The 22337-nt window shown below is 48.7% G+C and overlaps 1 protein-coding gene across 2 annotated transcripts in view; it reads right to left on the bottom strand.

Moving 5' to 3' along the window:
* The window catches only part of USP34 (ubiquitin specific peptidase 34), a 260330-nt gene that overhangs the window by 126032 nt on the left and 111961 nt on the right, over nucleotides 1-22337 (bottom strand). For both annotated transcript variants that reach the window (XM_077282722.1, XM_077282723.1), the window contains 2 exons: nucleotides 20903-21029; nucleotides 20335-20482 (listed from right to left, as the gene is read on the bottom strand). In XM_077282722.1, the coding sequence (XP_077138837.1) occupies nucleotides 20335-20482; nucleotides 20903-21029 (275 nt within the window). The remainder of the gene's footprint in view (nucleotides 1-20334; nucleotides 20483-20902; nucleotides 21030-22337) is intronic.

The raw sequence follows: 22337 nt of genomic DNA, 5'->3' as shown, positions 1-22337 counted from the left end.
CAACCCTAGCCCTAGCCCCAACCCTAACCCTAGCCCCAACCCTAGCCCTAACCCTTGCCCTAACCCTAGCCCTAACTCTAGTCCTAACTCTAGCCCTAACCCTAACCCTAATGGGAAAATGGAAATAAATACATTTTTTAATTTTTTTATTTTTCCCTAACTAAGGGGGTGATGAAGGGGGGTTTGATTTACTTTTATAGCGGGTTTTTTAGCGGATTTTTATGATTGGCAGCCGTCACACACTGAAAGACTCTTTTCATTGCAAAAAATATTTTTTGCGTTACCACATTTTGAGAGCTGTAATTTTTCCATATTTGAGTCCACAGAGTCATGTGAGATCTTGTTTTTTGCGGGACGAGTTGACGTTTTTATTGGTAACATTTTCGGACACGTGACATTTTTTGATCGCTTTTTATTCCGATTTTTGTGAGGCAGAGTGATCAAAATCCAGCTATTCATGAATTTCTTTTGGGGGAGGCGTTTATACCGTTCCGCGTTTGGTAAAATTGATAAAGTAGTTTTATTCGTCGGGTCAGTACGATTACAGCGATACCTTATTTATATCATTTTTTTTATGTTTTGGCGCTTTTATACGATAAAAACTATTTTATAGAAAAAATAATTATTTTGGTATCGCTTTATTCTCAGGACTATAACTTTTTTATTTTTTTTGCTGATGATGCTGTATGGCGGCTCGTTTTTTGCGGGACAAGATGAAGTTTTCAGTGGTACCATGGTTATTTATATCAGTCTTTTTGATCGCGTGTTATTCCACTCTTTGTTCGGCGGTATGATAATAAAGCGTTGTTTTTTGCCTCTTTTTTTTTTTTTCTTACGGTGTTTACTGAAGGGGTTAACTAGTGGGGCAGTTTTATAGGTTGGGTCGTTACGGACGCGGCGATACTAAATATGTGTACTTTTATTGTTTTTTTTATTTTATTTAGCTAAAGAAATGTATTTATGGGAATAATATATATTATTTTCTTCTTTATTTAGGATTTTTTTTTTTTTTTTTTACACACATGTGGGGAATTTTTTTTTAACTTTTTAACTTTGTCCCAGGGGGGGGGGACATTACAGATCATTGATCTGACAGTGTGCACAGCACTCTGTCAGATCGACGATCTGCTGTGCAGGGCTGCAGGCTTACCAGCGCCTGCTCCGAGCAGGCACTCGGTAAGCCACCTCCCTCCCTGCAGGACCCGGATGCTGCCGCCATCTTGGATCCGGGACCTGCGGCGAGGAGGGAGGTAGGAGACCCTCGGAGCAACGCGATCACATCGCGTTGCTCCGGGGCTCTCAGGGAAGCCCGCAGGGAGCCCCCTCCCTGCGCGATGCTTCCCTATACCGCCGGTACACCGCGATCATGTTTGATCGCGGTGTGCCGGGGGTTAATGTGCCGGGGGCGGTCCGTGACCGCTCCTGGCACATAGTGCCGGATGTCAGCTGCGATATGCAGCCGACACCCGCCCGCGATCGGCCGCGCTCCCCCCGTGAGCGCGGCCGATCGCGTATGACGTACTATCCCGTTGGTGGTCATACGGGCCCACCCCACCTCGACGGGATAGTACGTCTGATGTCAGAAAGGGGTTAAGCGTTGTAAACACCAAACATTTATAGTTTTGTTTTTTGTTTTTTATTTAAGCGGTGAAGAAAAACACCAAAGTTTATTTAAAAATAAAAATTGCTTCATTTTCTGATACCTTTAGCATCTCCATTTTTCGTGATCTCGGGTTAGGTGAGGGCTTACTTTTTTGCATGCAGAGCTGACGTTTTTATTGATAACATTTTGGTGCAGATATGATCTTTTGATGCCCGTTATTGCATTTTTAATGCAATGTTGCAGGGACCAAAAAAAACTATTCTGGCATTTTGACTTTTTCGCTACGCCGTTTACAGATCGGATGAATTCTTTTTATATCTTGATAGATCAAGCGATTCTGAATGCAGTGGTACCAAATGAGTTATTTTTTTTGTTTTATTTTGAATGGGCAAATGGGGGTTATTTGACCTTATTTTTTTATACATATATTTTTTAAAACTTTTGTTTTATATTACACTTGCTTTAATAGTCTAAATGGGGGACTAGAAGCTGCGATCATCCGATTACTTGTGCTACACAGGGGTGGGCTGAAGCCCTGCTCTAAGTAGCAGAAACGCTCACTTGCTATAAGTGCCGACTGTGGCGCTCATAGCAATCCAGCAATGACAACCACAGGGGTCTGCTGCAAACCCCTGGTTGTCATGCCAACCCATCAGTGATCCCCGGTCATGTGACACGGGCGCCGATGGGTGGGATTACCGACAGGCTTCCGGCGCGATCGCATTAAATGCTGCTGACAGATTGACAGCGGCATTTAACAGGTTAACAGCTGCGGTTGGATCGCAATTCCACTCATGGCTGTTAGAGGCACATGTCAGATGTTCAAATCAGCTTACATGCAGGGAAAGATGTGAGCTCAGCATCAGAGTTCACACATCAAAGGGAGAGACGCAACATGCGCCGTACATGTACGACGCATGTCATGAAGGGGTTAACAGGATATAATTTATTCTTCACTCTGTGACAAAGTCTTTCTTCTATTGGAATATAGGGATTTTTGTGTACTCACCGTAAAATCCTTTTCTCCGAGCCAATCATTGGGGGACACAGAACCATAGGTGTTATGCTGCTGCCACTAGGAGGACACTAAGTTAACACAAAGAATAGCTCCTCCCCTGCAGTATACACCCTCCTGCTGGCTCTAAGTGAACCAGTTCGGTAAAGCAGTAGGAGCTTAACATTTAACAAGAATGAACTATGTCAAAACCAAGTCAACACAGAAAAACCAAAGCCAATAGGCTAACAGGGAGGGTGCTGTGTCCCCCAATGATTGGCTCGGAGAAAAGGATTTTAAGGTGAGTACAAAAGAATCCCTATTTCTCCTACGCCTCATTGGGGGACACAGGACCACGGGACGTCCTAAAAGCAGTCCCTGGGTGGGAAATAATCCACTGTAATTGCTCCTTGTACCCACAAGTTACGGATGCGGCACTGCCGCCTGCAAAATTCGTCTACCGACTGACGCATCTGCCGAGGTCTGAGAATGGACATGGTAATGTTTCGGAAACATATGCAGGCTGGACCAAGTCGCAGCTCTGCAGACTTGTGCTGCCGATGCTTGGTGCCGGATGGCCCAAGACGCACCCACTGACCGAGTAGAATGAGCCTTAATCCCTGCTGGGACGGAGTGACCTCTGACTCGGTAGGACTCCTGGATAGCTGAACAAATCCACTTGGCTATTGCAGCTTTGGAAGCGGCTAGACCTGTCCTTGGCCCTTCCAGGAGCACTAACAGGGCATCTGACCGTCGGAAAGACGCCGTCCTCGAGACGTATCTCCTAAGAGCTCTCACCAAATCCAGTGTGTGAAGAGCCTTCTCGGTGCGATGTACTGGTGCCGGGCAAAGTGAAGGCAAGAAAATTTTCTCATTGAGGTGGAAAGATGAGACAACTTTCGGCAGTAAAGACGGGGATGTTCTCAGAACCACCTTATCTTGATGAAAAATGAGGAAAGGAACTTGGCAAGACAAAGCCGCCAGTTCTGAGATTCGTCGGATGGACGTGACCGCAACCAGGAACGCAACTTTCCATGACAGAAAAGACAGGGAAACGTCCTGCAGAGGTTCAAAAGGAGCCTCCTGCAAGACTCCGAGGACCAAATTAAGGTCCCATGGTTCCAAAGGCATCTTATAGGGCGGCACCACATGGGAGACTCCCTGAATGAACGTCTTCACCTGTAATCTGTTGGCAATTTTACGTTGGAACAGGACTGACAAGGCTAAAATCTGCCCTTTGAGAGAACTAAGGGCAAGACCTAAGTCCAAACCTGACTGAAGGAATTCAAGGATGGAAGGAATGGAAAATTCAAGAGGAGAGCGTCCTCGGTCCTTGCACCATGAGAAGAAGGTCTTCCAAATGCGATGATATATACGTAGACGTAGGCTTTCTAGCACTGATCATGGTAGAAATGACTTTCTGAGAGAAGCCTGCCTGTGTCAGCACCCAGGACTCAACGGCCATGCCGTCAAACACAGGGCCTCGGAGTTCTGGTGGTAAATGGGGCCCTGGGACAACAGGTCTGTGCGATTCGTTAATCGCCAGGGGACATCGGTGACTAGTTGAACTAGTTCGGCGTACCAGGCCCTGCACGGCCAATCTGGCGCAATCTGGATTACTGGTATGCCCTCCGCTCTGATCTTCTTGATGACTCTCGGCAGCAAGGGAAACGGGGGAAATATGTACGGAAGCTGGATCTGATGCCACAAGTGAACGAGTGCATCTGCCCCGATGGCTGCCGGATCGTGGGACCGAGCTATGAAGTCGGGAACCTTGGAATTTAGCCGTGAGGCCATCAGATCCACGTCCGGGGTTCCCCAACAACAGCAGATCTGGTGGAAGATCTCCGGATGGAGAGACCGCTCTCCAGAGTCGAGACCTTGACGACTGAGGAAATCTGCCTCCCAATTTTCCACTCCCGGGATGCGAACCGCTGATATCATTGAGCGGTTTTCCTCGGCCCAACGAAGAATGTGGCCTATCTCGGTCATGGCTGTCTTGCTGCGTGTTCCCCCTGCCGGTTGACGTATGCCACTGCCGTGGCATTCTCGGACTGAATCCTGATGGGACGACCCACCAGGAAGGGGTGGAATTGAAGAAGAGCCAACCTGATTGCCCATATTTCCAGGATGTTGATGGGCAGGCGAGCTTCCTGACGAGACCAGCAGCCCTGAGTAGTGTGATGCTGGAACACTGCTCCCCAGCCCAGAAGACTGGCATCTGTTGTCACAACTAGCCAATGTACTGGGAGAAAAGACTTCCCTTGATTCAGGGAGGACTTCAAAGTCCACCACCTGAGAGACTGTGACTCGCTGGGGAAGGAAAAAACGACGATCGAGAGAGAACGGGTTCCTGTCCCACACAGCCAGGAGAGCATGTTGTAAGGGGCGGAGGTGTAGTTGAGCGAATGGGACCGCCTCCATAACTGCTACTATCCTGCCGAAGACTCTCATGCTGAAACGTGGAGAGTGAGAATGAGGTTGGGATAGCTTCTGAGCTTCCCGGTGTAAAACAGATCTTTTCTGGGGGAAGAAGTACCAACCCCTGGGACGAGTCCAGTATCATTCCTAGAAAAGAAATTTGCTGAGCCGGTACTGGGAAAGATTTTTTGAAGTTTATCTTCCAACCCAGGCGAGAAAGAGTATCTATTGTTATGTTAACGGCCTCCTTGCAGGTGCGGAAAGAGGGGCCTTTGATGAGGATATCGTCTAGATACGGTAACACCACCACAACCCGGGCATGAAGGATGGCCACGGCGGCCGCCATGACCTTGGTGAATACCCTGGGAGTGATGAAGAGGCCGAAGAGCAGAGCAGCAAATTGAAAGTGATCTTCCTGAACTGCTAAGCGAAGAAACCTTTGGTGAGAAGCTAAAATAGGAATGTGGAGGTACGCGTCCTGGATGTCTATAGACGCCAGGAACTCGCCTTTTTCCATGGAGGCGATGACAGAACGAAGCGATTCCATCCGGAACCGTCGCACCCTGACAAACTTGTTCAGCAGTTTTAGGTCCAGTATGGGCCTGTTATGATCTGGTGGCCTAGGAGCAGCATGAGACGTACTCTGGAGAAGGTGGTACCTGTACTGACCGCAGACCCTGAACTTAACACCGCAACTAGAAGTAGCCGTGGAATGTACCTAACACTCCCTAGACATCTCGACACAGCCGGAGGACTAATTACCCCTAGAGATAGAAAAGGGAAAACTATCTTGCCTCAGAGAAAATCCCCAAAGGATAGACAGCCCCCCACAAATATTGACTGTGAGAGGAGAGGGAAATAACATACGCAGACTGAAATCAGGATTTAGCAAAGGAGGCCACTCTAGCTAAATAGAAAGGATAGGACAGAGTACTATGCGGTCAGAATTAAAACACTAGAAAATATCCACCACAGAAAATACAAAATCTCCACATCTAACTAAAGATATGGAGGGTATATCTGCATCTCCAGAGATAACAGCTTGGCTGAACAAATCCTTATGCAGACCAAGCTGGACAAGACAAAAACATGGAAAAGAACTGAACAATAAAGCCCACAGCATGTGGACTGCAAAAAACAAAGCCAGAACTTATCTTTGTTGAAATGAACAGCAAAGCAGGAGAGACCAGGCAGGGATGTGAATCCTCCAGGAACAATGGACAACTGGCACTGACTAAAGGGTCAAGCAAGACTAAATAGCCCAGTCAGAATTGCAATAAGTGAACACACCTGATGAATGCAGCGATCCAAAGACAGCAGCGCTACCACTTATAACCACCGGAGGGAGCCCAAGAGCAGAATTCACAACATGGGCCGTACTGTACCGTTCTTCTTTTGGACAATGAACAGGTTTGAATAGAAACCTTGAAACCTTTCGCTTTCAGGGACCGGGATAACCCCGTCTTTTAGAGAGCTTATGGCCTGGAAGAACTCTGATGCCTTTGCCCTGGGAGAAGACAGGAAGAAGCAATTTGGTGGAAGAGAGGAGAATTCTATCTTGTATCCGGAGGACACTAGGTCGCGGACCCATTTGTCGTGAACGACCGAGAGCCACGCGTCGCTGAAGGAAAGCAGGCGGCCGCCTACTTTGAGGGTGTCCTCCGGATACCGCAGGAAGTCATTGTGTGGGAGACCTGCCCGGTCTGGACCCTCTGGACTCTGACTGCCTAGGCCTGCCTCTCCAAGAAGGGGAAGGTTTGTAAGAGGTCTGAGCACCATTGCAGACAAGACCTTAGCCTAGTGGGTCATAGCCTTAGCCACCCACGTAGCAGCAAAAGATGGGAAGAGTGCGGCCGCTGAGGCTTCAAAGGCTGAACGCGCCATATTGTCGATCTATCGATCGGTTGGGTTTTTAATAGAGGCGCCCTCCGAAGAGGATAAAATAGATTTAGAAGCCAGGCGTGATACCGGAGGATCTACCGCGGGGAGATTGAGACCAATCTTTTCTTAGATCCTGGGCAAATGGATATTTTGATTCCATGGGCTTCTGCCCTGTGAATCGTTTATCGGGACGGATCCTGTGAGATTCAACGATTTCCTTAAATTCGGGATGAGTAGCGAATACCTTGTGAGCTCGCTTGGTCCTCTTAAAGGACACAGCATGATCCGTTTTAGATAAAGGTTCCTCCTCAAGTTTCAAAGCCTTATTCACTGACTCAGAGTCGAGAGTCTCCTGAGCGTGATGAAATTCCTGATCTAGGGACGTGTCAGAATCGTCCTCTGAAACAGGTGCTCTGCTAGCCCCAATGGAAGGGGAGCGAGAAATGGAGCTCTCAGAACCCGAATCCCAGTGATGGTCTGGGGATATGGCATGAGTCCTTTTTCTGGAAGGGCGAGAGCCCCTTGGCAAGGTACGACCCCTGGAGTACGAGGGGTTTTGAGGATCGGAAGAGTCGTCCGTAAGAGTGCCCTGGTTAGAGGAGGGGTCTCGGAACGATTCTAACGCTTTTGCCAGGGATGCCATTGACCGGGTAAGGGAGGTAGCCCACTCAGGGAAACTAGGCCCACTAGGTTCGGTATCAGTAACAGGTGGTTCCTGAACAGTCACCGGTTCACAAGCTATGCACAATGCAGTATTGTGACCCCGGGGTAATGAGACCTTACAAGAGGTGCATGCAGCGAAAAATACAGTGTGGGTTTTCCCAGACTTTTTGTGAGGCCTTGAATGAGACATAGTAGCCTTGAGGAGAGCGCTTACTAGCAGGGGAAGGGTTAAGCTATGTATCGGCAGCCTACCCAGGTCTTGTGTTTTGAGTCCCCAGGGGAGGTCTGCAATGTATGGTCCTGAATCCAGCACCGCTGATAAGGAAAGCTGGAGCAGCGCTACAGCATCAGCGCTGTGGGTGTCCCAAGATGGCCGCCGAGATTTGAGAGAGCGCTTCCCAGGGAGCGAGAAGCGCTAGAAAAGGTGGGCGGCGGTAATTGCCGGTGGGTGTGGCTAAGCACTCTGGCCTGTATGCAGGGAAAAGCCGGGGACTAAATTTTTCAAGCTTGCGGCGTCGTGACCGGTTAGTGCCATCCTGAGCGGCGCTCCGTTATAGAAAATGCCACTCTGTGGACCACCCACGGACGCGGGTTTTATGCCCTAGAGGTGCAAACCTTCTATACCCCAGGGACCAGGAGCCCCCGAGCGCCTCGGCCCCCGCAGTGTACTCACGGTAGATGCGGTGGGCCAGTGCTCAATCCACCGTCGCCATAGTCGGAGGGGGTGGAGAGCTTTTGCCGCCTTGTGTCATCCGCTAGATCAGTGTTGATGCAGTGGGGGGCTGCACGGATGCCATACATATATGTCCGGCTATGCACCTGGCTCCAGGAGAGGTAGATGGGAGGGCTACTCCATGAGGTCACCTGCTATGGAGGGGGGAGATCGGAACATGAAGGAACCGTCGCCCGTAAGGTGAGCTCAGGGCTGGCATCCAAAGTTGCCGGAAAGGATACGGGAGGGACGCTCCACGTACTTGCCTGTTGATGATTCGGGGGAGATCAGAACCTAGAAAGGGTCCGTCGCCCCCATTCGCTCCGTTAAGGGAAAAAATAGAATAAAAATAAAAATGAAAATAAAAACGGTGGGGTCTGAAAACAGACCCAAGTGCCTCCTACAGACACTAAGCAAGAACTGGTTCACTTAGCCAACAGGAGGGTGTATACTGCAGGGGAGGAGATATTCTTTGTGTGTTAACTTAGTGTCCTCCTAGTGGCAGCAGCATAACACCCATGGTCCTGTGTCCCCCAATGAGGCGTAGGAGAAATTCCAAGTTTCCTTCTGAGCACGGTAACAAATGGGAGTACGAGTTCCTTTATATTAGCATGTAGGTCATAGTAAGTTGAATAAAATTATACCTTGACATCAGTGATCTCATGTTTCACTCCAGAAAAATACACATTTTTCTTAAGATCTTTGGGCCTGACATAGATCTCCCAGAGAATCTGCCTACAGAGCTTGTTTACATGAAAGGAGATTGTACCAGTGTGAGACATGTAACGACTCTGGTAATGCCTTTTTTTTTTTTTTTTTTTTTAAATATGAAAAAGGATTACTCCAGAATAAGACATTAGATCTCAAGGTATCATTTTATTCAGCTTGCTATGACCTGTGTGCCTATATAAACGCCTTAGAAGGATTAATCCTGCCGACACATTCCCTTTAAATGAAAGCTATACATTTAGGCTATGTGCACACGTTCAGGATTTTTTGCGTTTTTTCGGCTGTTTTCCGAGGAAAAAACGCTTAAAAAACGCATACACAAGCATCCCATCATTTTTGTGCACATGATGCTTTTTTTTTCCGCGAAAAAAACGCATTGCGGTAAAAAACGCAGCATGTTCATTAATTTTGCAGATTTTTTGTGTTATTGCCGCTATTTAATGCATTGGGAAGCTCCGGGAAAAAAAACGCACAAAATGCGAAAAAATTGCATGCGGATTTCCTGCAGAAAAAGTCCGGTTTTGTTCAGGAAAATTCTGCAGAAAATCCTGACGTGTGCACATAGCTTTAAAATTTGTGCACAAAATTCTAAGTGAATTGAAACCTGTGCAATTGTACTAGGTTACTCTGGGACCATCACTATGCTACTTGGGCAGTCCAACCACGTCTGGAATTTGAGAACAAATGCACGCAATAATGGAGTGGCCTGATAAACCGGGTTATAACAAAGCTACCACGTCATAGCAAAAGATACTAAAGTTTGTTCTCGTGATGAGGAGTTTATTTAATAGAGAAAGTAGTCCATATACAAGTAAGTCAGACATACTGAACAGTCCATATATACCCAAATTATGGTTTTAGACAGAAAACACTGGCTGTTGTCAAATGTCATCTGCCTCCAGAAGCATAGATGACAACATTACATGAAGTGGGGACGGGTCTTTGCCTCTCTGTAAAACTGCATGTAGGTATAATAGAATGGAGGCCTTCAGTTTTTGGGACAGAAAAGCAACTGAACAATGGCAAATGACATGCATGTTGGGAAGTGAGGGTAAGGAAGTTTTACAGTATGGCTAGTTTCACACTAGCGTTTACCTGCGACCTCCGTACCTATCTTTAACATTAGGAACGCAGGTCGTGCGGCTGTATGCGGATGCTGCCGCATGCGTCGTTTTGACGATGCGGCGACCAGCGTAGGACGCAGCCTGTAGCATTTTTTTTTTCCGCATCGTCAAAACGACGCATGCGGCAGCATCCACATACAGCCGCACGACCTGCGTACCTAATGTTAAAGATAGGTAAGGAGGTCGCATGCGGGCCGCATGCAGAAGTAGGCGGAGCTAGCGGCCGAGGGCGGGGCTTCACGGAGGAAGTCCGCAGCCTGCCGCAGATCAGGTAAACGCTAGTGTGAAACTAGCCAATGATAGTCGGGCAGTTCCAGGAATATCCGCCTGGTTTATGCACCTAGTGCAATTTTAACTTCTGTTGCAGGATGAAGTAAAGATCATATAGCACTGTGTAGTTACAATTGCTAATTTTGCCTTACTACCCAGCCAATTCTTCTCTTTTCCATTAGGTCTATGGCATCACATGACTAAAAACTGAATCTGAATCCTTCTAAGCGCTATGTCAGGGGTCTAGGACACTGGTTTTGTGGGCCACATGCAGTCCTCAAGGCTCCACTGTGCAGCCCGTGTTCCTGAGACTATCGCGTACAGAGAGTGAGGTGAACGATGACGCCAGCGCTTTTTCAACTGAATGTGCGTCCGAGGACACAGTCAAATGAACTGTATAGCAGTGCAGAAACCAGCCCTCTGCACCACAATGCCTATTCTGGCCAAAGGCTGGCACCCAATGTGGCAGCAGATGATGCCACTGCCACTGCCAGGAGGAAGAGGATGCTATTTGCTGATAGAGGTCAGGTGAGAACTAGTGTACATGTGTGTAAAATAGGGATTTTTGTTAACTCACCGTAAAATCCTTTTCTCCGAGCCATTCATTGGGGGACACAGACCGTGGGGTGTATGCTGCTGCCACTAGGAGGCTGACACTAAGTGATACAAAGAAAGTTAGCTCCTACTCTGCAGTATACACCCTCCTGCTGGCTCTCAGCTAACCAGTTCGGTGCAAAAGCAGTAGGAGATCAATAACATATGAGCGTATAGCATGTCATATTATACATGAGAGTATAGCATCCCAAATTATAAAACAAACACAAGCTAATAACAGGGTGGGAGCTGTGTCCCCCAATGAATGGCTCGGAGAAAAGGATTTTACGGTGAGTACACAAAAATCCCTATTTCTCCTTCGCCTCATTGGGGGACACAGACCGTGGGATGTCCCAAAGCAGTCCCTGGGTGGGGACAAGATCAGATCAGGCCCTGTGTAACCGCTACTTACAAGTGCGCCACCGCAACCTGCAGAGTCCGCCTGTCCAGACTCACATCTGTGGAAGTGTGAGAATTATAGTGCTTCAAGAATGAATTGCGGACTGGACGAATCCACAAGCTTGCAGGAGTGCTTTGCCGACGCCTGGTGCCTAGATCCCTCGATAGACAGGGAGATAGGCTGACATCTAACACGGAAGGACTCCTGGATGTTGAAATGAATCCACCAGGCTAACATGGCCGATGAAACGGCTAAACCCTTCCTGTAACCATCAGGAAGCCTTCTTATCGTCAGGAAGCCCAAATAAAGTGTCCGACCTTCGGAAGGACGCCGTCCTCAATACGTAGCTACTCAGAGCACTCACTTTGTTGAGATTATGGGGAACCCAATCCGTTTTGTAGACTGGAGCCGAAAGAGATGAGGGAAGAACGATACCCTCATAACAGTGGGAATACATTACCACCTTGGTAAGAAGGGACAGGGATGGCCTGAGGACAACCTTGCCTTGATGGTAATAAGGAAAAAAGTCTGGAAGAACAGAGCGGAAAGCTCTAAAGACTCATCAGGATGACAAGATCGCAGAGAAAAAAAAGGCGACCTTCCGTGATAGAAAAGTCTGTCCGGATGAAAAGGAGTCTACTGTAAGACTCCCAGGACCATTAAGGTCCCAAAGATCTAACGATATGCGATAGGGAAGAACTACATGTGAAAACTCCCTCTTGCAAGAAGACGGAAAGATACTAGCTCCGCCAACAAAAAACTGACCTGGTCAGTGTGGATCCCCGGGGATCACTGGGGCCCTTTCTGCTAGTGGAAGAGGGGTTATGGAAACTGGTACCACGGAAGAACCAGAGCATGCACTGCGATGGCTCTTGGATCTCGAGGCCGAACCATGAACTCGAGTACATTGGTATTCAATCTGGACGCCATCTGATCTACAACTGGAGAGCTCCAGTGAAGGCAGATCTGATGGAAGACTTCCGGGTGAAGTTCCCATTCACTTGAGGGGAACCCTGACGACTGAATATGACTGCCGCCCAGAGTTCTACTCCTGGGATATGTACTGCCGAGATCACCGAATGACAGATCTCGGCACATCATAGAATGTGAGGTACCTCGGCCATGGCACCTGACCGTGGGTACCTGCTAGATGATTGACGTATGGCACAGTCGTGGCGTTATCCAATTGAATTTGGATGGGGTGACCCGCCAGAAGGCAGTGGACCTGCTGTAGGACTAGCCATACCATTCGGATCCCCGGAGCAATGATCGGGAGAAGAAGACTGGCATTGGTATTCACTAATAACCATTGAACCGGGAGAAAGGCCCTGGATGAGGAAGGAGCTCAGAGACTACCCTCTGAAAGCCTGTTTGACTTGCTGAAAACGAGCAGAGTGAAGGAAACTGCTTCCATTGTCGTCACCATTTTTCCTCAGAACCCTCCTAGCAAATCGAATGAAATGAGGGGATGAGTGATCAAGTGCGCGAGCTCCCTGTTGAAGGGCCATGACCTTGTCTCGAGGGAGAATTACCATCCCTCTGGAAGTGTGCAGGATCATCCTCAAAAATGATCTACTGGGCTGGAAATGAGGAAAACTTGTCTAAGTTTAGCTGCCAGCCCAGGTGAGAGGGTATCGCAAGTGATATAGACGACTCAGCGTAGTCCTGGAAGAGCGGCTAGAAAGTCGACCAAATAGGGCAGGACGACCATGCCTGTAGGGTGCAAGAGGAACATGACAGCTGCCATGACCCTTGCAAACAGTCTGGGTGCAGTAGCAAGGCCGTGACTTGAAAATGCTGTTCGCGAATGGAAAAGCGAAGGAACTTTTGAGGAGGGGAAAAATAGGAACGTGAGGGTAAGCATCCCGAATGTCGATGGATGCCAGAAGCTCCACCTTTTTCTGTTGAAGTAATGGCTGAGGAACTCCATCCGAAAAAGGAGGACCTTGTCAAAGGTTGTTAGAAGTTTGAGGTCCAGGATCGGTCTTACTTTTTGTTCCCCTTTTTGGAACCAAGATCCCTTAGATCTAGACTGTCCTGGACAACCCTTCCACTGCTGGTTGGGTCTGTAGGAAATATACGATCCTTTGTTAGACTCCCGCTCAGAAGATTTGATTGGTCAGCAGTACTGTCTTCGTGAAAAGGTTACTTGTGTGAATCAACGTAGTTAAGGTCTCCCACCAGGAGACAATTGCTCTAGCAACCCATGCGGTGGCTAAGGAAGGGTAGAGCGCTGAACCCGAAGCCGCAAGACAAAACGAACCAGATTTGCTATCTGACAGTCCGTGGTATTTTTAATTGATGATACATCGGACAGGGATACTGGTAGGTATACCACAGGAGATTCTACCCGGTTAATCTGCCAAGTGGCAGAATGCGCGGCTGCATCCAGCAGTTCGGGAAAAAGCCATCTCTTGCCATCGCCGCTCTCTTTTGACAGTGCAGAGTTAAAAATTAGGAACCCCCGGTCCACCATCCTCTTAACAGGGAAGTGGAGAGGGATCGTCCGCATTCTTGCATCATCTGCTAAATAGAGGTGATGCAGAGGGGGGTGCTCGGACGCCAAAAAGGGTGCCTCTGTACTTTCACAGAGTTCAGGTCCCCGGGTAGACAGGGCAGGCTGTCTGGCGTTAGGCCTGGATGCAGAAGAGGATACATGGAGGCGACACTCCGTGTGCTCGTCTGTTGATGGTGTGGGGAGATCGGTGCCCTTTAAAGGACCCGTCGCCCTTAAAAATCAGACCAGGCATGGCATCCCACGTAGAGGCTTCTGTCCAGTGAATCGCTTATTCGGACTGAATGGCAAATGCTCTACGAGAGAGCTTAGTCTCCTTATGAGGGACACTGCGTAGTGTACAGCAGAACCGGAGTCCTTGTCAATGTACAGAGATTGGTTGATATGAATAGGTGAATCCATCCCTTTCTGAAGCTTTGGCAAGTCCAGATCCAAGGCAATATCTGATCCATATTCAGAGCCTTGTTCTCAGCAAATCATTGGGGAGAGAGATCAGGAAATAATAATAATATAATAATTTTTATTTATATAGCGCCAACATATTTCGCAGCGCTTTACAAATTATAGAGGGGACTTGTACAGACAATAGACATTACAGCATAACAGAAATCACAGTTCAAAACAGATACCAGTAGGAATGAGGGCCCTGCTCGCAAGCTTACAAACTATGAGGAAAAGGGGAGACACGAGAGGTGGATGGTAACAATTGCTTTAGTTATTTGGACCAGCCATAGTGTAAGGCTCGGGTGTTCATGTAAAGCTGCATGAACCAGTTAACTGCCTAAGTATGTAGCAGTAGGAAATGAAAACTTCCGTTTTCTAGATGCCTGTACGTTTCTAGAATACTTGCGGCCCGGCCCGTTAGATCAGCGGCGGAGGGCTCCTGTGCTCATTTAGGGTGACGGGCTTCGGATTGATCATGTGCCTTTTAGACCAGGGCATATTGGTAATGTGCCTTTAAGACCAGAACATACTGGTCATGTGCTTTTAAGACCAGGGCATACTGGTCATGTGCCTTTAAGACCAGAGCATACTGGTTAGGTACTTCCTTACCCGGGTACTGATGTTGCAGAGTCATTGTGCCCCTTTAATGCAAAAAAAAACAAACAAAAAAAAACCTGTCGCCCCTGTGTGAGCCGGCCGGGTGGACCAAGATGGCCACCGGGAGTTGCAGAGGTGATAAAATCTCGCAGAGAGCGAGAAGCGCCATTTCGGGGTCGGAGCCACAGACACGATGTAGGAGGAGCCTTGAGATTTTCATAAATAGGCCTAAATTTCTGCAGCCGGCGGGAGCGATACCAGCGGTAGAAGTGAATGGCGTTGTAGTGGTCGAGAAAATTGAGCGCTCCCGTGCCAGGCGAGAAGCTCCAGAAAAGCAGGCAGAGGCCGCCTTACTGCGGGCGCGACTTTCGGATTGCGGCCTACACATTGGCCGAAGCCGGGGGCTAAATTTTTGCAGCCGGCCGCAGCGTTACCTCAGAGAGGTGGGCCACAGGGAAGCTGAGCCTGCCTGTCAGCATGTGAATATCCCACTGCAGAGGCCCACCGCTGACTGGATCCACTCACCATCGGTGCGCGTCCCGGCATGGAGCCGCCACGGATGACACTGTTTCAGCGCTGAGGAAAGCGCGTGCACTCCATTGTTCTGCTGCAGGTCAGGTATTGCAGCGTGGACGGTGCAGGGATAGAGGGGTAAACCTCAATCCACCATCCCTTTGTTAGGGAGGTGGAGAGGAACAGTCCGCCTCCTTGTGCCATCCGCTTTAACAGTGGTGGGACAGTGGGGGCTGCTCGGACGCCAAAGAGAGGGGCCTCTGTACATCCACGGAGTTCAGCCACGGGTGGACAGGGCCAGTTGAGGGCATTAGGCCTGGCTGGGGAAGAGGGTATGTGGAGGCGACACTCCATGTGCTCGTCCGTTCAGGGTGCGGGGAGATCGGTGCCTTTGAAGGGGCCCGTCGCCCCTAAGAATCAGGTCAGGCGTGGCATCCCACGTCGCAGGAGAGGATACGGAGAGGCGACACTCTCTGTGCTCGCCTGTTGATGATTCAGGGAGATCGGAACCTTGAAAGTATCCGTCGCCCCTTCATTGTAGAAAGTAAAATCAAAAATGTAGAAGGTAAAAATAAAATAATAAAAAGAGTTTTGGGTCTGAATAGCAGACCCGTCCGTGTGCCTCCTACAGACACTAAGCAAGAACTGGTTAGCTGAGAGCCAGCAGGAGGGTGTATACTGCAGGGGAGGAGTGAACTTTCTTTGTATCACTTAGTGTCAGACTCCTAGTGGCAGCAGCATACACCCACGGTCTGTGTCCCCCAATGAGGCGAAGGAGAAAAACAGCATATTAGGGGACATTACTGCACGATAGGGGCCAGGATGGGGACATTAGTGCACGATGGGGGCCAGGATGGGGACATTAGTGCACGATGGGGGTCAGGATGGGGACATTACTGCACGATGGGGGCCAGGATGGGGGACTTTACTGCACGATGGGGGACTTTACTGCACGATGGGGACCAAGATGGGGACATTACTGCACGATGGGGACATTACTGCAAGATGATGACCAGGATGGGGACATTACTGCACGATGGGGACATTAGTGCAAGATGGGGACCAGGGTGGGGACATTACTGCAAGATGGGGACCAAGATGGGGACATTACTGCACGATGGGGGCCAGGATGGGGGACTTTACTGCACGATGGGGACCAAGATGGGGACATTACTGCACGATGGGGACATTACTGCAAGATGGGGACCAGGATGGGGACATTACTGCACGATGGGGACATTACTGCACGATGGGGACATTACTGCACGATGGGGACATTACTGCACGATGGGGGCATTACTGCACGATGGGGGCATTACTGCACGATGGGGACATTACTGCACGATGGGGACCAGGGTGGGGACATTACTGCAAGATGGGGACCAGGATGGGGACATTACTGCAAGATGGGGACCAGGATGGGGACATTACTGCACGATGGGGACATTACTGCAAGATGGGGACCAGGATGGGGACATTACTGCATGATGGGGACATTACTGCAAGATGGGGACCAGGATGGGGACATTAGTGCAAGATGGGGGCCAGGATGAGGACATTACTGCACGATGGGGACATTACTGCAAGATGGGGACCCAGGATGGGGGACATTACTGCACGAAGGGGACATTACTGCAAAGAGGAGACCAGGATGGGGACATTACTGCAAGATGGGGACATTACTGCAAGATGGGGACCAGGATGGGGACATTAGTGCAAGATGGGGGCCAGGATGAGGACATTACTGCACGATGGGGACATTACTGCAAGATGGGGACCCAGGATGGGGGACATTACTGCACGAAGGGGACATTACTGCAAAGAGGAGACCAGGATGGGGACATTACTGCAAGATGGGGACATTACTGCAAGATGGGGACCAGGATGGGGACATTACTGCAAGATGGGGGCCAGGATGAGGACATTACTGCACGATGGGGACATTACTGCAAGATGGGGACCAGGATGGAGACATTACTGCAAGATGGGGACCCAGGATGGGGGACATTACTGCACGAAGGGGACATTACTGCAAAGAGGAGACCAGGATGGGGACATTACTGCATGATGGGGACATTACTGCAAGATGGGGACCAGGATGGGGACATTAGTGCAAGATGGGGGGCAGGATGAGGACATTACTGCACGATGGGGACATTACTGCAAGATGGGGACCCAGGATGGGGGACATTACTGCACGAAGGGGACATTACTGCAAAGAGGAGACCAGGATGGGGACATTACTGCAAGATGGGACTAGGATGGAAACCACTACTACAAGAAGGGGACCAGGATGGAGACGTTACTACAAGATGTGACCAGGATGGAGATGTTAATACAAGATGGAACCAGGACAGGAAACATTACAGGATGGGGGCATTGCTGAAAAATGGAGATAATAGGATGCCCTAGCGGAGGATCTTTGCCCAGGCAGAGACAGACTTAGCTACCCACGTGGAAGCAAAGGCAGGACAGAGGGATGTGCCAGCAGCCTCAAAGGCTGATTTGGCTAGGGTATGTCTGTCTTTCAGTGGAGACCTTGAGAGAGGAACCATGAGGCAGGGAAAGAACCATATTTGCGGACAGGTGAGAGACCAGGGGATCCACAGTCTGCAACTGTCCACTTGTTCATAAGGTCCAGGCTAAAAGGATATAGGATATCCAATTGCTTTCTACCTGGGGGAGATCTTTTCCGGGTGCTCCCAGAGTTGTGTAAAGATTTCCTCAAACTCCTCTTGGTTAGAAAACGACCATTGTGCAGCCCCTGTGTTCCTGAGAAGGGCGTTTTGCCTTTTTGAATGAGACTGTTGTCCGGGACGGGGGATGTTCTGCTGTCGACCAAATCCTGAAGCTTGAAAGTCTGGTCAGTGTCGGGCTCAGAATCTGACTCTGGTTCGGACCCCAGGGCCAACTCAGGGGGAGGAGGCATGGAATACCTAGGGAATTCTGGAGGTGGACGGAGATGGGGAGCTGGACGAGGAGCTAGAGTGAGCCCGCTTCTTGGATCTTATCCTTGATCTGCCCTTCTGAGAGTGGTGGTGGGATGTCAGCGAATCATCCTGAGGAACGTTCAGAGCACTGGGGGCTGCAGCCATGTTAGGTAAACGCTCTAGAACCTTCACCAGGGACCATGATTCCTTGGTTAGGTCAGATACTGATTGAGAAATAGCAACAGCCCACTCTGTGGGAGGAGGTGTGCTCTCGTCCAGGGCGGCAGAGGGTTACTTTGATGCCAGCATGGTGGAAGGGCTGCAAGCTTGGCAGAAGGCAGAGGCCTTCTATCTGGAGAGGAAAAAAGGCCTAGCAAATGATAAAGGTGGAGAGGCGAGTGTGAGGCTCCCTAGGTCTGGACATGTGAGGGCCTGAAGGTACCGTCACATCAAGCGACGCTGCAGCGATATAGACAACGATGCCGATCGCTGCAGCGTCGCTGTTTCGTCGTTGTGTGGTCGCTGGAGAGCTGTCACACAGACAGCTCTTCAGCGACCAACGATGCCGAAGTCCCCGGGTAACCAGGGTAAACATCGGGTTACTAAGCGCAGGGCCGCACTTAGCAACCCGATGTTTACCCTGGTTACCAGTGTAAATGTAAAAAAAACAAACACTGCATACTTACATTCCGGTGTGTCGCGTCCCCCGGCGTCCGCTTCCCTGCACTGTGTAAGCGCCGGCCCTAAAGCAGAGCGGTGACGTCACCGCTGTGCTTTGCTTTACGGCCGGCACTGACACATTCAGTGCAGGAAGCTCTAAGCAGCAGCGCGGACGCCGGGGGACGTGACAGACATTAGAAGGTGAGTATGTAGTGTTTTTTTTTTTTACTTTTACAATGGTAACCAGGGTAAATATCGGGTTACTAAGCGCGGCCTTGCGCTTAGTAACCCAATATTTACCCTGGTTACCATTGTAAAACATTGCTGGCATCGTTGCTTTTGCTGTCAAACACGACGATACATGCCGATCTGACTACCAAATAAAGTTCTGGACTTTCAGCTCCGACCAACGATATCACAGCAGGATCCTGATCGCTGCTGCGTGTCAAACACAACGATATCGCTATCCAGGACGCTGCAACGTCACGGATCGCTATCGTTATTGTTGTTAAGTTGTTCAGTGTGAAGGTACGTTGAGGATACTGCTGAGGAGTGCTACGCCTATCAAACATACGGTTCAATCTATCTATATGTGTGACTTAATCTGGAGAGCGCAGAAACCAATCCTATCCTGTTATATAATTCTACTGTTCATGGAAGCAGCGGCGTCTGGTTTTGAAGCTCTAGAAGTGTTGTCTCAAACAACCACATATACAGTTTAATTTATGTGTGACTTAATCCGGAGAGTGCAGAAACACTTCCTATTCACTTTTTAGCTCACAGACAAGCTGCAGCAACATGGACGACATTACACAGCAGAGCCGAGCAGTCTTGATCCGAATCAAACTCTGATGTGAGGTAAAACACTTGTTAGAAAATCCTGCAGGATGTGTTTTTGTGTTTTCCCTTCTCCTCCCCCTCTGCATTAAGGATAATGGGCTGCAGTCATCATCTCCTCTGAGCAAGACCTGACTTGAGCCGCTTTCTTTTGGGTGGATGGTGAATTCAGGAGGCAGGCGGAGGGGAGAAGAGTCTGATAAGTGGGAAAGGAAGCAGATTTCTCTCATTGCACACATTACAAGGTTTCTTTTAATTGGTGGTAACATTGATTTATGCATAGTTTGTTGTCCTTTTTAATCCAAAATGTTTTTTGGTTAACCCATTATGAAACCCGAAAAAAGGTAATTTGCTAAGTAAAAAAAAACAGTTAAAGCATCCTAAACAGGCAGGCTTTCATTTACAGCAAAACTTCATGCGCCAGTATAAAAAACAAAAAATGCTTACCAGGAAAATCTCCTTTACGGCTACTCTGCCCAAATTCCTGAAGTTGGGGCTGTTGGTTCATCTGATCTTTCTGCAAGTTTTCGTACCAGTGTGTTACTTCTGCCCGCAAGTCAGCTACTTGATCACTTGGATACATTTCTATCGTCATCTAAGAAACAAAGAAAAAAAATCCTATTCAGCAAAATGAAGGGTAAGGGCACATTGGCAGATTATTGGGAACGAACCCTCCTAGGAACACTCGTTTCATGATAATCATGTAGTTTAAACAGGCTGCTTATCTGTCCAGTGAGAAAAATGCTGGTTCCTTGGGTGAAAGGATTAAGCATGCTTAAAAATAATTGTTCCGACAGCACATTGTCCAGTGCAAGCAGCACGTGTGCTACTGAGAAGATGGATATTCTTTTATCGATCGTTATGTGCACATGGTGGTGCAGTCGGAAGGTTTAATCTAATCAGACCACTTTTCAGCTTCATGTATGTGACCGGTAGTCGTTTAATGGCTGCAGGTCAGACAACAAACATACCCTTAATACAAGCCCCATCAACGCAAGAAAAGTAGCACCCTAACCTTATCTGGAAGTCCTGCCGGCTGGCACACAATTCGCAGAGGTAACGACTGCTTATCATTCAGCGCCTTTAAGTGACTGCTGATACCAGTCCCTTCAATCTGCCATTGCCTCAGATGATAGGCAAACCTAGCAAAGAAACCGAACAGTAAATCTACAGAATGCATTAATGTAGTGGTTAGTCACTTTAATTCATCTATCCCCGTCCTCTAGCCCACCTGCAACCAACCCAAAATATCCACCCCTTCTGCCCATTGTTTTCCCTCCCAAAAAAAGTCTCAGAACTCTCAGAAAGAGTTGATCAGGATTTCTCATTCCATTGTCATTGTTATCAAACTTTGACAAAACCATACAGTGCCGGCAAGTACTCAGACCTCCTCACGATTCACTGTGGCCCTGACTAAGTGTTACGGGCCCTCATCGGTCCACTCCTGTGCTCCTGCGGACCATTCTTCACCCAATGAAGATCCTCAGACTCTGGCTCTAATTTGGATGCAGATCATTACTCCACCTGTGGAGCAGACCCTCTCTGCATGGACGGTGCCAGCACCATGGTTTCCTCCTCAGTTAGACGACACCTCCTTCCATTACGCATTACACCCAACTGGGTCAGAGCAGTCGTCTCCTCTACATTTATGATAAGAGCTCCCCTTCATCCTAATGTAGCCAATTATTCTGGTACAGTCCTCCCCACTCTCTAATTCAAGTTTCTACTCTGTAGGAGCAGAGAGCCTGAATCCAGGGATATGTCACTTGCTTAGCAGCTTGCTGTAGTGTCAATCCAATCCATGTTTTACCAGCAGTTTATCACTAATGGATTAGGTGTGGTGTGCAAACCTGTCAGGCTAATCCGTGTAACCCCCTCCTACCCTAGATTGGCAGCTTGCCCACTATGCACAGTGTACAAAGGAAGCTGCCAATCAGGGGTGTGAGCAGGATTATACAGTGCTGGAATTAGGGTCTCTGCCCCTACATCATGCTTCTCATATTACATAGCAAAAACCTGCAAGGCAGGGAAGCCTTTTTCTCCATTTACCACTGCACGTGGAAGGCCTATTTCCATCAGTGTAAGCAAAAACAGGTCTCCATGGTCTTTTCGTTTTATTTTGAACTCCTTTTTATCAATCCTTGAAGAGAACCTGGCCCTCCAAATCCCTGAAGGGCCACATCACGCTGTGTAATTTTTTTCTCCAGGAGCGGTTAGCCTCCAAATCCCATGTACAGACCTTTTATTTCCCTTTTTTTCTTTCCTGAAAGGTGAACTGAACTTGCAAACTTTCCACCTGCAAGTGACTGGCAAGTACGTACGGGTACTTCCTTCCTAAGGTAGTATAGGCCTTCAATCTCAACAGACTTCCTCCCTCCTAGCTTTCTGCCACTCTCCTTCCCAACCCAGAGAGACATTGGAGGACACAGGACCTGCTACATTATTGTTTA

Source organism: Ranitomeya variabilis, chromosome 2, assembly GCF_051348905.1.
Source record: "Ranitomeya variabilis isolate aRanVar5 chromosome 2, aRanVar5.hap1, whole genome shotgun sequence".
In the NCBI taxonomy this organism is placed as follows: domain Eukaryota; kingdom Metazoa; phylum Chordata; class Amphibia; order Anura; family Dendrobatidae; genus Ranitomeya; species Ranitomeya variabilis.
Note: the sequence above shows the minus strand (reverse complement) of the source record. Positions and strands in the feature narration are given on the sequence as shown.